Below are 16,423 nucleotides of genomic sequence, written 5' to 3' on the forward strand. Positions count from 1 at the left end.
AGAGTTTTTTCCCTACTAATATATCCATTAATTTTTCTTTGGACCTCTTTAGCCCTTCTAACAGTTGTCTTTTAGCCACTCTGGAAGTTATGGTCCTAATTTGCCTGCCAGTTTCCTAACCTTGACAGTCAGACACTTCATGAGTAAGAACCAGAAGTGTTTTTTCAACTAAATTTTATTCACCAAAAGTGTAACTTAAAGGATTCAAACCTACTTCTAAACTTGGGCTGAATTTGACAAAACCAAAACAAAACAGGGAACTGAAGCATTCTGTTTCAGTAGCTTTGAAACAGCAAAAAAGCATTTTTCTCCTCCTTTTTGAGCTGTATAAAACTTTAATTAATGGTTAAGAACAATTAAACCTCTAAACTGAAATAAAATATTCCCAAAATATTATTTTATTATATACTATTCATAAAATATTATTGACAAAAAGAGGCTTGTATAAACATATTTTCTCCTGTTTCTCTTTTTGGCTTAACTAGCAATCAGAAAAAAAACAAACAGAACTGAGCAAATAATATAAGAATACTATCTTATTAAGCTAGATGGTGAAGAAATACTAATTACAGAATCTCCTAAGAACTCACGTCTCTCCACAAGTGTGTATCCTCAGAACTGACTGATATGTCTTGCCCAAAATTTTATTTGCTCTTAAATGAGAATGCATTTGTTAGGAAGGAAAAAAAAAAACAAAAACCCACCTCCTATTATTTAAATGAAAAGAACACTGACAGGCATTTTATGTTTCTTGCAGTCTGTTCCTAGCACACTACTTCAATCCAAAAGGATCATTTCTTGTCTGAGCTGTTCCCATGGGACAAAAGTAATAATTTCTAATGCTTTACTTCAAATTACAGTACAGATCAGCATTTACAAATCTGGAGCTCCCAGTCAGCCACCAGACTCCTAATCACACATCATTCGCTAGCACTTCCAGAACAAGCTGGACCATGCTCTCCCTGACCCTCACCCTATTTTTATAGACACCCTTCCTCAGCCAGTTAGTCTTGTTTGGTGCAGTGTTTAAAGTCAGTCAGCTTGAGTGAAAAAATCAAAGTATTTGCTCTTTTGCCATCTTCCTTTGTCTTCTGATTTCCTGTGCCCTTCAGAGCTACCTTATGTTCAGTTAAGAAAGGGAATTGAAGAAATGGGACTCTGCATCAAAAGCAAACAGTCATAGGCTCTCCTCTTTTTCTCCCACCACTTTTCCTCCACTATTGAACTGTCATCTGGGTTTTTTTAACTGTTTAAAAAAAGCCAACAGGAAACTTAAGCCAATCAACATTTTAGTATATGATTTGGCCACACTTGGTTGTTTTTACACAGAGATACTCTGAGCAAAGATCAGGCCTCTTGCTGTGGGAGCACAGTAACACACAGTTCTGTCTCTGTAATAACAATTACATCTCCAAATTGGAATGGAGCCACAGTAGCTCATGGCACACAGACACAAGCAGTGGCACATCCCTACAGTATCACCTCCCATCACCTCAATTATACAAAGAAGCTCAGTTGTGTAGTAGAATCACTTTTCTCATAACAAAACATCCTGAAGTGTATCAATTACACTGGGAACAACTCGGTTGCATGAAGTGTTTAACCACACTGCTAATATAATCAAGGTTGCACTAAACCAAGTTATTGCTACTGTGCAAACAATTTATGTAACAATATTCTTATATTCTTCTTGCTTGCCATTTTTTCCTATACTCTTTAAAAAAATCTGTGCTACAAAAGTCCGCCAAAAGTCTAAGTTGAATAGTTTCAGACTCAAATAGATGGATCCAGTACTAATCCTGCCATTGTGAACATGAATTAATCTCCACAAACGCCAAAAAAAAAAAAAAAAGGCGAAGAACTATTTATAAGTAATATCGTTCTTCCTAGTGCATTTCTGAATGAGAATTTTAAGAAATTATATTCATAAAACTTTATGGGAATTATTGGCATAAAGAACTGATAAAAACTAAGTTCTCTGCATTTCCATAGGAAAGACAGAGTGTAGGCTGCAGCAATGCAAGCTCTTCACATGCTCTGCTTCCTCTGATGCACCAGATGCAAATTCAAAAGCAGCACACACAACTCAATTTCTGTGCCAGTTTAAACTTTGGCTTACTTTCAAAGATGACAAATTAATGCCAACATTTTACTCATGTGGAACCCACTCATTATTTCTTGCACAGAGACCACCAGTTAATCCAGCATTTAGATATGTTTACGCCTACCCACCCATCATTATGTTGCTACATGTGAACATTCCTGAACTTTATGGAATAATGTATGATTTAACACTGGAATACACTGAATCAAAACCACTCATGAATAAAAACCATGTCCATGCCTCACAGCTTGCTTGCTTCCTCTCAAATTTCTCTTCCCCTTTTAGGAACAGGAACTGCCCTACTCTATCCCCTATGCTCTCTTTCTGCTTGAAGTCTCTCAATCCATTACTAGCTTTTCCTCTCTAGTCTCCTCACGCTTTCCACCATCTATTATGTGACACACACAAAAATAGCTGTGGTAGAAGTGTGACATATATGGAGCTCTAAAAATAAGTGATTTCTCAACTGGTTCTTTTGCAATTTTGTAGGGGGGAGAAAACCTCCACAAAATATTTAATTTTTGAATTGGTGTTTTAATCAGTTTCTGAAAAAAATACATAATGGAATATTTTTTCAGCAAAAGAATGTATTGAAGAAAAATGAAATCACAGAGCATTTAAATGATTCAGTACCTGCTTATCTTCTATTTTGAAAGAAAAAGACATTTTTGTCTAAAATGTTTTGCCCAAATCTAAGTCTATACAGACAACATCAGATGAAGGCACATGGAAGATTTGTGGGGATAAGGCATTCCCAACAGAGTACTGTTACCCCTAAAAGCTGTTTTAACAATGAGGAGCAGAAGAAGCTTGGTCACAGAAAATACAAGCTTAGTGGGGTACTTAATCTAGCCCATTTCCCCCACACAAAGAAACTGCACTGAAAAAAAAACAGAGAAAGTCCCAAACATATCCCAAAGCAAAGCAAAGCAAAACAAAACAACTTACTGTCTTCTTCAACATTTTGATGGCGTAAGGTTTCTGGGTCCCTTTCTGCCTGCATCTGTAGACAATGGATGTAGCCCCACTAAATTAAAAAAAACAAAACAAAACAAAACAAAAAAAAAAAAAAAAGAAAGAATAGTTGTACATACGCCTCTTTCAATTTATCAATAAACAGAGTTGCCTAGCTGAAACTACATTTTCCACTGCTCCCAGTTTGGGCAAAACCACCTCTTTTTCCCCCACAGACGCAACAAAAGAAAAATAAAAGAACAGTGTAAAAACTGCTCTCTGTTGAACTGGTGAACTTCAGCAGTTATTCAGCCAACAGAACTTGCGAGAGCTCAAGCTGCCTCTTGGTCACACCTTTTCTGGCTCCTGACACATCCTGGAGGTTTCCGCAGGGTAGCAAGGAACATAATCTAGCCCCAGATCTGTGACGACATATCTTGTCCTTCTTAAGAAAACCCATTTCCAACAGTTAGTTGCAATTATTGTTGACAGCAGTAATGGGGAGTGAGTCAGGGAAGAAGAGGCAACTATTGTGCTGCTTCCTGCCCAGTTGCCCCAACAGCTGAATTTGGCACCACATGGAGCGAGCAGCACTTCTGGTTAACTCAGTGGAAACTGGTGGAGCTTGTTCACAGCAAAACTGAACTGGGCTTACATCTTCTGGTTGCCTTCAAGGCATACTCACTTGAATGTGCTAATAACATAAAATTATGGCTCTGCTAATTGGAAGGCACTTCTCTGAGTGGGAGGTTGGGCTAGACAGTCTCTAGAGGCAGACTCAGCTGCTGAGATTACTTGCTGTGCTCTACTTGTTACCGTCAAGGAAGGCATCTAAAGAGAAGAAAAACCTCTGGCAAAACCCTAATGGTTACAATTCTGATACATTTAAGTTCTACCACATTTACTTCTAGATGCCACTGAGCAACCCAGTGTCAGCCACCATCAAAATGGATGCACTGAAGTGTTATCTGACAGCACTGGATTTAAGGCATTTTTGGAAGCCTCCTGTCCTCAGGAGATTTGTCACCCACTCTAAGATTCAGCACTTCCAAATAGCTGAAGATTTTTAAGCTAGAGGGGACTGCCATTATCATACATGACTTCCCAAATAAAATACATTGCAGAACTGCATACAGCCACTCTGCAGTGAAAGGATTTCATATATACCACACACCAAATCGCCCTGCAGATCTCTCTGAACCAGAAAAAATCCACCTCAGTATGTCTACAGGAGATGACCATGAGCTGTAGAATGACACAAGCAGCTTTCTCTTAATCAATGCAATGGCATAGCCATATCTGACTATGTGAATATAGTTGTGACACAGGTTTTATTATTCTGGGTGCGCTGCTGTACAAAACCACCATGCGTGATCTGCACTTCTCCCTCCTCAGCACAGGCACAGGTGCCAGATAATGCTCTGAATAGACGTGTCCATATTTTTATGAGTACATGAGTGGGCACAAGAACTGGCATTTGATTGAGAAGATTTATTTCAGAAAGACGACTACATCAGGAAAGGTCACCTATGGCAAGGGTTACACAGCTCAATCATCTGAGGGCTTGGGTGCATCAAACAAAAAAATAATCTTCACTTCATCTCAAATGCTAAAAAGATTTGTCTCTCATAACTATGTATTGATAAATGTGTGGGAGTACTGCAAGCCTCAGTGGCTCCCAGAACCATTACATGTTTTTAATTAGATCTTTCCTTGGCCAAGTCTCAAAAGGCTCCATTTAGCAAGAAGAAAAAAATACACCACTTTAAAAATCCCCTCACATCTTTTAAGTACAACCAAAAATGTTAAAAGATAAAATTCTAATGACCTGCTGTGATAAGGTTTCTATCTCCAGTATTTTCTACCACACTGTAATGGGGAAGTCACTGCATAAACCCCAAATCATTCTTGTGCTGCTTCACATATTCAGAGTGCAATATAAACATTAAATTCATTAGTCTACACATGCTCTTACTAAGTAGGCAGCAAACCTAGAAATTATTTTATTTGGTTAAGGGGACACTTAGATAAACTGTGCAGCTGATGATCCAAATAAATAGATTACCATTCCTGTGCATATCTCCAGATGTTCACTGCTGCTGCAGTGATGGAGGGCAGTCACTGTCTCTCAGTAATGCTACTATCAGTGCTTGCTTTACCAGTTTGTAAACTGGCCCTGCAAAGTCTTCCACATGAATAAAAACTTAGCCACTAGAACAACTCTGATGATTTAACAGAACTGGCTTAGTGACGAGATGGACAGCTACGCCAGCAGGAGTAGCATGGCACTGCCTTTAGCAGGACATTTGACTGTACCCAAAGCTGGAAGAGGGGCAGCATAGTCCTCAAAAGAGGCATATGACAGCCTGGAGAGACAGGAATTTTTGAAGGCATGTCCAGATGAGCAGTTTGCGATCAGGCTTATTAGTCACCATTCAAAACACAGAGGGACCAGTTTAGAAATTCTTCCCTATTGTAAAGATTTCTGACAGCATGTCTCTGGAGTCTTAATTTGGGGAAAAAAAATATGAGAAGATATCACAAGACTTGGGAATACTTTCAGAGAGTTCTCTTTTGGTTTATATGCCTATACCCAGCTCTGACAGACATGTTCCCACCAGCCAGAAAAGAGATCACTGAGCTAAAAGCTAACACTGCCTTCTTCTTCCATGCTAGAAACCAGCACCAGGATTCAGAAACAGGATGGCAACCTGCATACACTACGTGCAGTGCAAAGCTTAGCAGACAACCATTACTAGTACAGACCTGACTCCTCGTGTCTCTGGCAACAACAGTATTTCTTTGCTTCTTCTCATTTAAAAAAAAAAAAAGGGGGGGGGGGGGAAGCAGCCTATGGGTCTTAATGTAAATGTGCAAACAGAACTCCTTTGTGCACATAAGGGCATTTTACCTTCCTTATTTTGGCTTCCTGCTGGAGCTCAGTGACCCCTCTGGTGAATCAGCACACACAGCTTTCCTGAGCCTGTATGACCTAGAAAGTCACTAATATAGTTGGAGCGATTCAAGCTTTCATCACCAAAGAGCAGTGGGAAGCTTCAGCTGCAAAAATCTCATGTGCATTTGAAAAGTTCAGAGCTGCTAATTGTAACCTCTTACCCTTATCCTAACTTTTTTGACATCCAACCTTGACTGCCATCAATTGGGCCCTCGGAACCTGGTCTGGAATTTGTATCAACTAAACATTTCACTGATACATTGGGTGAGAAAACACAAATATGCAGAAACCAAATATGTTGTGGCAACATGCCACTTTCAACAGGCATGAAATTTTTAGCCAGATAGACAGACCACCAGCCTCTCACTGTCCCATTCTCTGCAAATGGTGTTCCACTTGATCTGAATGATAAATATTAATGGTGCTATAGAAAGAGATCATCTATACTCAATAGTTAAGGCACTTACTTGATAAGCAGCAGATACCAACACCAGGGAATATTTAATCCTACAGCATGAACAGTTTCAACAGAAGAAACTGAAAGGACCCTAAGCCCAGGCAGCTAATAACCACTCGCAGAAGTACATCGCAGTGTGTGATTGACAAGCAGCCCATTCCCAATTCAGACTAGAAACCAGAAATTAAGTCTCCCATACTCCAGGTAAGTCCAACCATAAGATTACTCACTAAACTGTGTTGGCATATTTAGAACTGATCCTGCCAGCTCTTCCCTCTTTATAGTTGGTGAACACTTATTTACATTCATACATACATATCTATCTTTGCATATGCATATATATGCATATGCATATACACTTACATTTATATGAAATATTTTATTATATATATTGGTGTATGTAAGTGTGCATGCACTTATTTACTTTTGAAGAAAATTAGTTTTAAAGGAGCACCAACCTGTTGATTTTTTGCACGTCTGCCTAGAACAGGCTGCCTGAACTCAAAACATAAATTATTTGAAGCTGTCTGGAATAATAAGAAAAAAGGCATATTCTTGAAATATAAAGTTGGCCAAGTTAGAGAACAGTAAAAATTAGAATCCCTACATTGTTGAAAACATTGTCATTCTCTTTTATTGACATATGTGTTTCTGTCTGGAAAGCTGCTTAAGATTGTGTTAACGATTTATTTTTAAAAGCCCACGTATAACTGCAAACATGTTAAAGAATTTAAAAAAAAATGCAAACCACTTTACTATGTATGGTATATGCTTTACTACACAAATATGTTTCTATATCCAGTTTTGAACTTACAGAAAACATAAAAATAATGTATAGATCTTAACTACTTGGATATAATGGACAATAAAAACACTGACTTCCATCTTCTATCACCTACAATGCGCACAATGACAACTCATGAGAAACCTCATGACATCCTGTGCATAGAGTGTATCACAGCTGCTACACAAGCAACTCAGTATTAGCACAGACTAGTTTTCCTGCAGTACAAATACTTCAGTAACGTGATAACCTCACTCAGCCATTAGTCCAATGATTGCATGAAAAATTTAGTCTTGAAAGTGCCACTTAGTATGTGAAATTAAACTAAAATTCAATTACAGATCTCTGCATGCATGTTGTTTTCCATACAAATTTGAAAAATGTTTTCAAAATATTAAACATATATATGTAAAACTTTTTGCCCCCCTTAAAATACACTTTGTTGAGCAATCTGGATTATTTTTCTTATTATTATCCTCAGGTGTTACTGAATTCACAATTTATTTTAGAAGGACACTGTTTTAGAGATTGGGTGACATCACCATAGCACTCTGCCTGTGCTAAGGAGTCCAGACTGTGAAGCCGAGAGAAAAGGCATGGTCACACTTCAAGCACACACAGTCAGAAATAGCGGTGTCAGCATAGACAGGAGGAAGGCAGGGACACCCAGGAGGGGTGTTAAGGAGGTGGAAGTGATCAGAATTTGCAAATAAAGGAGAAAATGGAATTTGCAGGATCAGGCTGGACGCGTGGTGGAGACTGGCAGGGAGAGAAAAGCCAAGGCAAGAAAAGACACAGAATTTGAGCCAGGTTGGAAAAAGTCTTTTCTCCCACACACCCACAAAAAGCTTCTGCGTCTGAAACAGGAACAGGAACCAAAATGAAACACAGCCAGACCATTTGGTCACAGGTAGGTAGGAAAGGTGAATTCCTAGAGCTACAGTTTTTATAATAAAATAAAGAAAGAGTCACTGGCAGTGTTTTCACTGGAAGTAGGAAAATTGGTCCTTTCAAAAGTAGGTCAGAATCTCCATACCATGCCCATTCATCCCGGGTTTTATACTACATTTTGAATCAACTCAGTACAAATACAGTCTTCAAGGTAACCTCCTGTAAATTTCATTTGCATTAAATTCCTTAAGTTCTGAATTGATTTTTGAAAAATAAATTACTTGTGCTTCATGCAGTCAAAGAACGATAACACAATCTAGTTTGTCCAAACAAATCAGGTGAAAGAATGAATGGTCCGAAGAAAACTGTACCTAAGACAGAGTGACAGAAATCTATGCTGTTGAAATGGCAGTAACATATTAAAGGCCAGTATTGGTTGCAATAAACTGATTTGTTTGTACAATTTACAGAAGCATAAAGTTAAAATGCATTAATTCACTCCTTCTTGTATAAACACTAGAAGGTCAAAATGGATTCTTGTAAGGAATGAATTTACTGTTCCTAGACTTGAAAATTAAATGCCCTGTTTCAAGTTAAAAACTGGACAGAACAAAAAAAATCATTACCAAAGCTATTTTCATTTACACAAATGAAAATTGAATTTTAAAAATTCATATTCCATAGCATTACTACTATTGCCTTCATTTAAAAAAGTACATGCATTTAAATTTGGAAATTGTCACAACTTGCATTTCATGTGAAAGTGTATCAAAACAAACTTTCTTTCTACAGTCAACTTACAAACAATTCTTAAATTATTCAAATCTGATCTAAAAGCTTCTTCTAAACATCAATATCTACATATACAAGACTTGCAGGCAATTGTGCGCAACTGCAGTCCTCCCTTCCGCTTCATTATTTCAAAACTTGTAAAAAGAATGTAAAACTTCACAAAATGAACACAACGAAGGGCAAAAAAAATCCTTGAACTCCCACATTCTATATGGAATAAAAATAATCTTTGAAGAAGGCAAGGCTGATGGAAGAGACATACACATTTCTGGAAGGGAAAGCTAATTCAGTTGCATTCCAGAGTTCTGTCTGGTATGATTTTGACAAGAAAAACATCCATACCTTTTCAGATTTTGATTCTTAGACTTTTAACTGCTGTGTTGATTTCCTAATATTTGATGTGAAAGGACTTTGTAGCAAGCGATCCCTGTTCAGGCTGGCCAGCAAAGGCAATGCAATAGACCAACAAGATATTTTCAGTATTCAGCCTTCACTGCATTCAGCAGACAAACAAAAGGAGCCTTACATAAGCACATTTCCAACAAAGGACATACACTGTTTTTAAATAAATGATGATAATAAAACTGGTGCATGCCAATATTCTTGAACCTGTAACTTCCACAGATAACAATTTGTAGAACTGCAATCCTTTAGTTGTAGGCTAGATTGCCTGGTGAAATGCTACTTGAAAGGCAGCAGTCCAGGCCACCTCTGCTGCAGTGGTTGGACCAGTAGCTGCTAATTCCTTCTGGGACTGCAGCAGCACATTTCTCACTAGCTTCCAGTGGGGCTCCTCCCACAAGTACTGCAGGAAATTTATAGAGAAAGACCTCCATCCCACAAGGATTCTAAATGCTTCATTACACCTGGCATTATTCCCTTTTAAAACCACAGGCGTTCAGTGAGGGGTTAAATAAACTGCTTTCTGTAATATCTGTGTTAACATTAGATTGTTTCCCCCACCGAAAATACTACTTCTTAATTCTCTGTTTAGCTGGTGGGTAAACATGAAGGACCAGAAACAGACCACCAACACCGCGTATCTTAAAGCATTTTGATGAATCTGGTTTCCCTGCCTTTCATTGAATGGAAGAATACAGCTGACCCAGACTTACTAAAAGAGAAAGAATCATTATCTCAGACCTTAATTTGAGAACATGGAAGCAAAATTCAAAGTACATTGCATTTCTGAGGTTACTGCTTTACTGTGTGTGCGTTGCTCTCCTTGGTGTAACTCAACTTCCAGAAAGCTGGTTCCTGAACAAAGCTTCAAGTAAGACTGCTGAAATGCAGGCACAAGGTGAAGATCAGAGCACTTCATATAGCACCATGGAAGAAAAATGTATAGAAAATACATTCGCTTTTTCTCATTTTTCTTTAGCCCCTTCAAAAAATTGGGTTGGACGGCACATAAGAACAACTGTATTTCTAAAACAGCAGGGGGGTTCTCAGTAGGAAAACCAATTTCTTTCCTACCAACTCTGAAAAATACTTGCAGCTGAAAGTTGGCTGAAAATGCACTTGTAATAGTGTCAGGTTAATATTTCAACATGAAGCTTTTGCAGTCCAATAGATCCAGAAAATTATTTTGAATATTTTATTTAGAATTGAGTTTCCTTTGAGACTGCTTTTCTCTTTTCAGGGACAGAAAAGTGCTTACCTGCTCATGTTTAGGCAGTTCAATGAAACAGGGAGAGCAAAGAAAAGGAGGTAGAAGAGTGGACCAATTGAATTCCAACTGCTTCCAGCTAATTTTCCAAATTATTGCCCTGAGGAAAAAACTCACCTTCTTGTTAAAATACAATTTTTGTGCCAGTCTGTGTCAGGAACATGATTATCTGAGAAATTGACTTCCAAGTGATGCATTGTTCTTTCATTTGAGTTCTTTGGGGAAGTCAAGTTAGACCGACTTCTTAAGAAGTGGCATACTGGCCTTTTTGAAAGGTAATACCAAGGTGTTTAAATATACATGTATTGCACCTCCAGTGAAAATCGCTAAGTTCTGACATGGTCCATCTGCTAATCTTTCAGCAGGGTGGGCCTGGCTACAGACAGAGAAATAAAATGCTGCTGCTGCTGTTGCTGCTGCAGAGATGCTGAGATAGCCTGGCCATATGGTGAAACTCTGTAGAGAGAAAGAGGGAAAGAAATCCTAAAAAGGTCACCCTGACTCAGAAGACCCACATTTCTCTGGCTGATTCATTTGGGTCATGAAACAGCACTTAGTTTTGGTCACTGGATTGGTCTCAAGGGGTAAGTGTGCAGGGCAAATATTATGAAGTTACACTCAGCAAATACATCTGTATGTCGCAATTCCAAAAAATAGTCTTGTTTCTTATTGCAAACCCACCCTCTCCTCTCAAAAGAAAGAAACAGGACAGGTGGAATTAGGATATTTCTAGTGTGTTTATCAGCAGGAAAACTGAAGTACATTGAAAAATACCCCTTTTGCCAGCCACATGAGATAATATGAACTCTATTATTTGTATCCAGTCAGACATTATCCCTTGGTTAAACTGGTTTGAGACCATACTGCCCCTGCTTGGGAATCCACTGCTGACTCACTGAGCTTCCATTCAATGATTTGCTGCCCATGAATTCAAATGAATCCTCTCCATTTCACAGAGGTACAGTCAAGAGCAGTGAACACAACAGAGAACTCCAAACCCTGCAAGCAGCTGAATCCCTTCTTCACTGCAGGTCGGAAATTAAAACGTCTCACCAACACACAAGGACTGGAGGCAGCACTTTAAAATCTAGGTGCACAATTTTTAGCCAGAGATTCTTTCATCCTACATTTAACAGAAAGCAATGCATGTTACATTGCATCACCAGACTACAACAGAAACAAAAATGCTAGTGTGGACCACGAGAAGGTGATAGAACAGGAGTACTATTTATAGGAGTAGAAATAAGCACAACATACCCAGTCAAAGTCCATTTTTTAAAAAAATTACTTCTTTTGCACTTTCATATACTAAATAATTCCCCAAAAAAGGTAATCTAAAGAAAACTTTCCTTTGCTTTGTTTAGTGATAGTGTTTTGTTATCATAATTTCTAGAAATCTGCTTGATTTCCTGGACATTGGCATTTACCACAGCCTACTGTCTCCTAGTAAACATACATGAATTGCTGATGGAGAATGTCCCTTTTCGTAACAGATAATATCTTACAGTCTCACAACACTTCATGGATAATTTCACAATCTCTGGCAATTTCCATATGCCACAGTGTTAAAGTATTGTAAAAGAATGCATGTTCTGCATGAAAGAGTTTGCTCTGAATGCAGTTTATAACCAGTTGTAATATTTCTCTTGCAGGTAAAACAGAATTATCAGCCATATCATATCACCACTTTTCATTTGTATTTGCCCAGTATCTGACATTCAAAGGAGGAACAGACTGCCAAACCTAGGCTACCCTCAGGACCAGACAGCAAATCTTGCTACCAGAGGGCATTGCACAGCCACGCTGATATGTCCTCTGACGAACACATGATCTCTGAGGCTCGAACACCCACCCACATTCAGGCACGATGCTATTCTGTGGGAAAAGCACACCATGCCCACACTGGCTCTTGAGATTACTTGTTCAGAGTTGACTCAACGTACCCAGTAGATTTTTGACTATTAAGAAAACCAGGCAAACAGGAAGATCTGTTTAAAGAAAATTTAGCAGGCTTTCAGACAATACTCAGCCAGTATTGAGCTACCAAGTGTTTTAATCAGCAATGGATGGCAAGAGGGAAAAGTACACACCATGCTGATTACTATTTGCAAGGTAGAAGAGATCAACATTGCGTCTAGCTTTCGGAAAAATGAAAATCTAAACAGAGGAAATCCAATCATTCAAATCTGAAGAAAGATATATTTGCTGCTTGTTCAAAGGCACCATCACGAAGATAAATGATCAGAGTAATCAACCTTTGATAATATTCTTAATGCTATTCAGGACCTTAATGAGCTCCAACCTTCTACTTCAGATTATCATTTCACCACACATGACATATTTTCTATGCAGTTACTGGTAACAATCATTACAGAAGTTACCCTAGATTAGTACCCTATGGCATACTTTAAGCATTACTTGAATGTATACATTCACTGCAGTCATACTACAATAACATAGGCAGCAAAAGTAATTCCCCATTATGAGTAACTTCTAGCGTCACTTGATTTCAGTGAAATAGCATAGATTTTGTGAAAGGACAGAGAAGACTTCATCATTCTAATTGTGCTTATCTTCCTGCTGAAACTAAAAACTACTGCTAGCCTACTAGCAACATAATTTTGTAAATATTGAGGAAAAAAAATCAGTGAACTTCTCATTTGGTATGTCTCACAACTAACCACGTCAGTTCCATCTTCATTATCCTTCTCCCACAGAAGGCCTATACAATTTTGTAAGAGCATCACATTTTGTTCCTAAAGGAGGAACACAGTGTTCAGAACATTTTCTACAGTTATCAGAAAGGTCTACTGTAAGTAACAAAATCAAGAGTTAGCTTGTTTTTTCCCAGTTTGCTCTATTCATCTCCCTGACTAGAATTTAAAGATGTGAAATTATTCCCCTAAGTTTCACATCTACTCCTATCATCTGTAATGGTAGAAACTCAGAGCTTCACAGTTTGTCCATTGGAGTGAATTTAATTTGCAAAGAGTTAACAGTAATTACCCATAAACAGAGATTTATGGGTAATTAGTTTTGGTGCTTAGTTTATAGCAGTGCAGTTTGTCCAATAATGAAAAACACTGGCTGTGATAAATGAAGGCCCCTTGCCTCTACTAAAGTAAAAGAAAGGAGGAGATTACTAAAAAAAGTAGTAGTCTGATTTTGTAATTTCATTACTTCATGATCAGAAAGATGCATCCTAAGAGATGGCATCTGAAAAGGAGGATGAGCTCACGTGAGAAGCACACTCTGCCAACTGCTTGTGCAGAGAAGAGGAGAGGAGATCATGCAGGGCACCGGTGGCCAGCCCAGGGAGGGCGAAGGTGCGGGACCATGGCGGGCAGCTTCCTGCCAGTGGAAGGACTGGAACTGCAGGGCTGCACAGCCTTATGGGCCACGCTGCCTGTGCCACTGGTGATGATGATGACGGGCAGCCTTCCCACCCAGCAGCTACCACAGTATCAACAATCCCCAAAGGGGACCTTCTGGCTCTTACTGAAAGTTCACTGTTACGTGGACCATTTGTAAGCACAATTGCTTCAGTTACAGAAACTGCCAAAAATATAGCTATTTATAACATGGTTGCCTACAGCAGGCTCACCATCTTATGACTGGAGTAATTATTTTTGTCTTTGTGTCAGTTTTTTAAATTTTATTTTGGAGGCTTATTGTTTGGTTGCTTTTTTCTTATTTATTCTCAACAATTGAATTTTGTAAGGGGTATTACAAATCAACACACGAAGTTATTTCTGTATGCCAGACTACTAGAAATGGGCAGTACACAGCCATGATTTGAAATTATTTCCATTTATTCAAATACTCCTGCAGTGCTACACAGCACCATAATGAAAATTACTGTTCTGGTTCCATTTCAGAAATTTATGCATGAGTCAAAAAAAAAAAAAAAAAAAAAGAAGGATTCCATAGTTAACATTTTAAGTAATGTTCATATGATAAAATGAACATCATATTCTGTATAGTAGTTGTAAGAGGAATAATATTATTTTAGCCATGACAGTCTAAAACATCAAGCTTGGCAGGAAGAGGTAATATCTTATTAAATATACTGACATTGTTGAAAAAACCAATCTTTGAGTTCTTTCTTCAGATACTACATCAGTTAACATGCTCTGAGCACATGATGAAAATGCCTAAGGTTTCCTTTTGAAGACCATTCCTCTGAGTACTAGAAAAAGTTTAGCATATGGCAACACTTTCAAAATTGGCTGTCCTACTCATTTTTTAAAGCCTTTACTTCTCTAGCATATCTCAGTCTTAGAACGAGCTGACTCTTCATGTTCTCATTGAGTTAAAGGGATTGAAGAGGTTATACAATCAGGAAGAATTTGGCCAAAGCACATCAGACGTCAGCTATCAGAACAATGTATTCTGACAGACCAGTTAAAACTTTCATGAGCATCAACAGAATAGCCTCACAGTTAGACGGACTCTTTACAGATAAATGTTCTTCCCAGCCTAACCCAGATGAGGATTCTCTAGCGCACCCAGGGAATTAGTTCTCTTCAGAGAGGAAAAAAGACTGAAAAGCAAACAGTGTCAGTTCAAGGGAATTTTAAAAGATGTGCTATTGCAAAGTAAGACTGGCAGCTGAGACAGTAAGTATTAAACTCTTCTGGCTAATTTTAATTCCCCTCAATATTTACATCAGCTCTTGTTAAAACACAGGACTTTGAGTAATTCTTCCTTATTAGCAGACTCATCAGATGCCTCATTAGCACAAACAAGTCTTGCTCTACCTCTGCTTTATCTCACCACATTTGTATAACAGTCTGCAATGCTAAGAAAAGTACTGAATACCTTTTCTGAATGATCAAATTACTTGTCTGACTCAATACAATTTTCTTCTTTCCATCCAAGTCTGTACAAAAACAGAGAGAAAAACTCATATGATCATATGTTGGTATTTACTTCCCCGATAATCATCTAAATTCCTTTTGTACTTAACAGAGAGAAATGGGCAATTGTGCAACATGATTCATTCTATTCTAAGGATGTTTGAAACAGGTCAGGTGAAACATGCCCTGAAATTCTGATTACCAAGGAAGCTTTATATAGGCAACTATAAATGTAACTGTCTGTGGTTAAGAGAAATTACTCCCACCTTTTCTAAGTATTGCACCTCATACAGCAATGACTTGGTGAATGAAGATCACAGCAAGTCTCTTCCCAAGACTCTCAACAGCAGTGGAAATGTCACCATGATGCCCTTCCCTCATGAACCAGAGGCTTTCCGTGTCTCTATCAGGGAACAGTGTTTGATACTCTCTTGATATAGCCAACACCAAAAACCATGGATCTATGCTCTGCCTCGCTACATCCTGTCCCAACCAGTACAGACAAACATGTGTCATGAAACCATGCTCAGAAAGCAGCTACCTTGTGTGGTGGGGCATGCACCAGAGAAGTTCCTGATAGCACACCACCACTCAAAGCAGAAGAAAGAAAGAACACAGGGAGGACAGACCTTTGAAAAAAAAGAGAAGCCATCCCAGATGGGGAAATGGACAAGCACATGTATACATCTCTATCTATCTGTCTGTATTTCTGGAGATGAGATAGGCAGAGACGGCGAGACGCAGAGGGAAGCCGAGAAGGGAAGCATGTTGAAGTGACAAGACAGGCAAATGAAGATAAGGTGGTGAGAGGAGCGGGCGGTGGGAGCATGCAGAATGGGCCAGGAAACGTGCCAAGTGAAGAGTTGGAGACTAAGAAAGGAAGTGAGAAAAAGGACTTCAGAATAGAAGGAGCAGCAAACAGAAAATATGTAGATAGGCTTATGGTTTCAGAGTTTG

The 16,423-nt window shown here is 38.6% G+C and overlaps 1 protein-coding gene across 1 annotated transcript in view; it reads right to left on the reverse strand.

The window, feature by feature from the left end:
* CAMK4 (calcium/calmodulin dependent protein kinase IV) overlaps nucleotides 1-16,423 on the reverse strand; it is a 165,026-nt gene that overhangs the window by 93,649 nt on the left and 54,954 nt on the right. Inside the window, exon 2 of the mRNA XM_075078120.1 lies at nucleotides 3,053-3,131. Coding sequence (XP_074934221.1) covers nucleotides 3,053-3,131 — 79 coding nt within the window. The remainder of the gene's footprint in view (nucleotides 1-3,052; nucleotides 3,132-16,423) is intronic.

The sequence above is a fragment of the Phalacrocorax aristotelis genome, chromosome Z (assembly GCF_949628215.1).
Source record: "Phalacrocorax aristotelis chromosome Z, bGulAri2.1, whole genome shotgun sequence".
Taxonomy (NCBI): domain Eukaryota; kingdom Metazoa; phylum Chordata; class Aves; order Suliformes; family Phalacrocoracidae; genus Phalacrocorax; species Phalacrocorax aristotelis.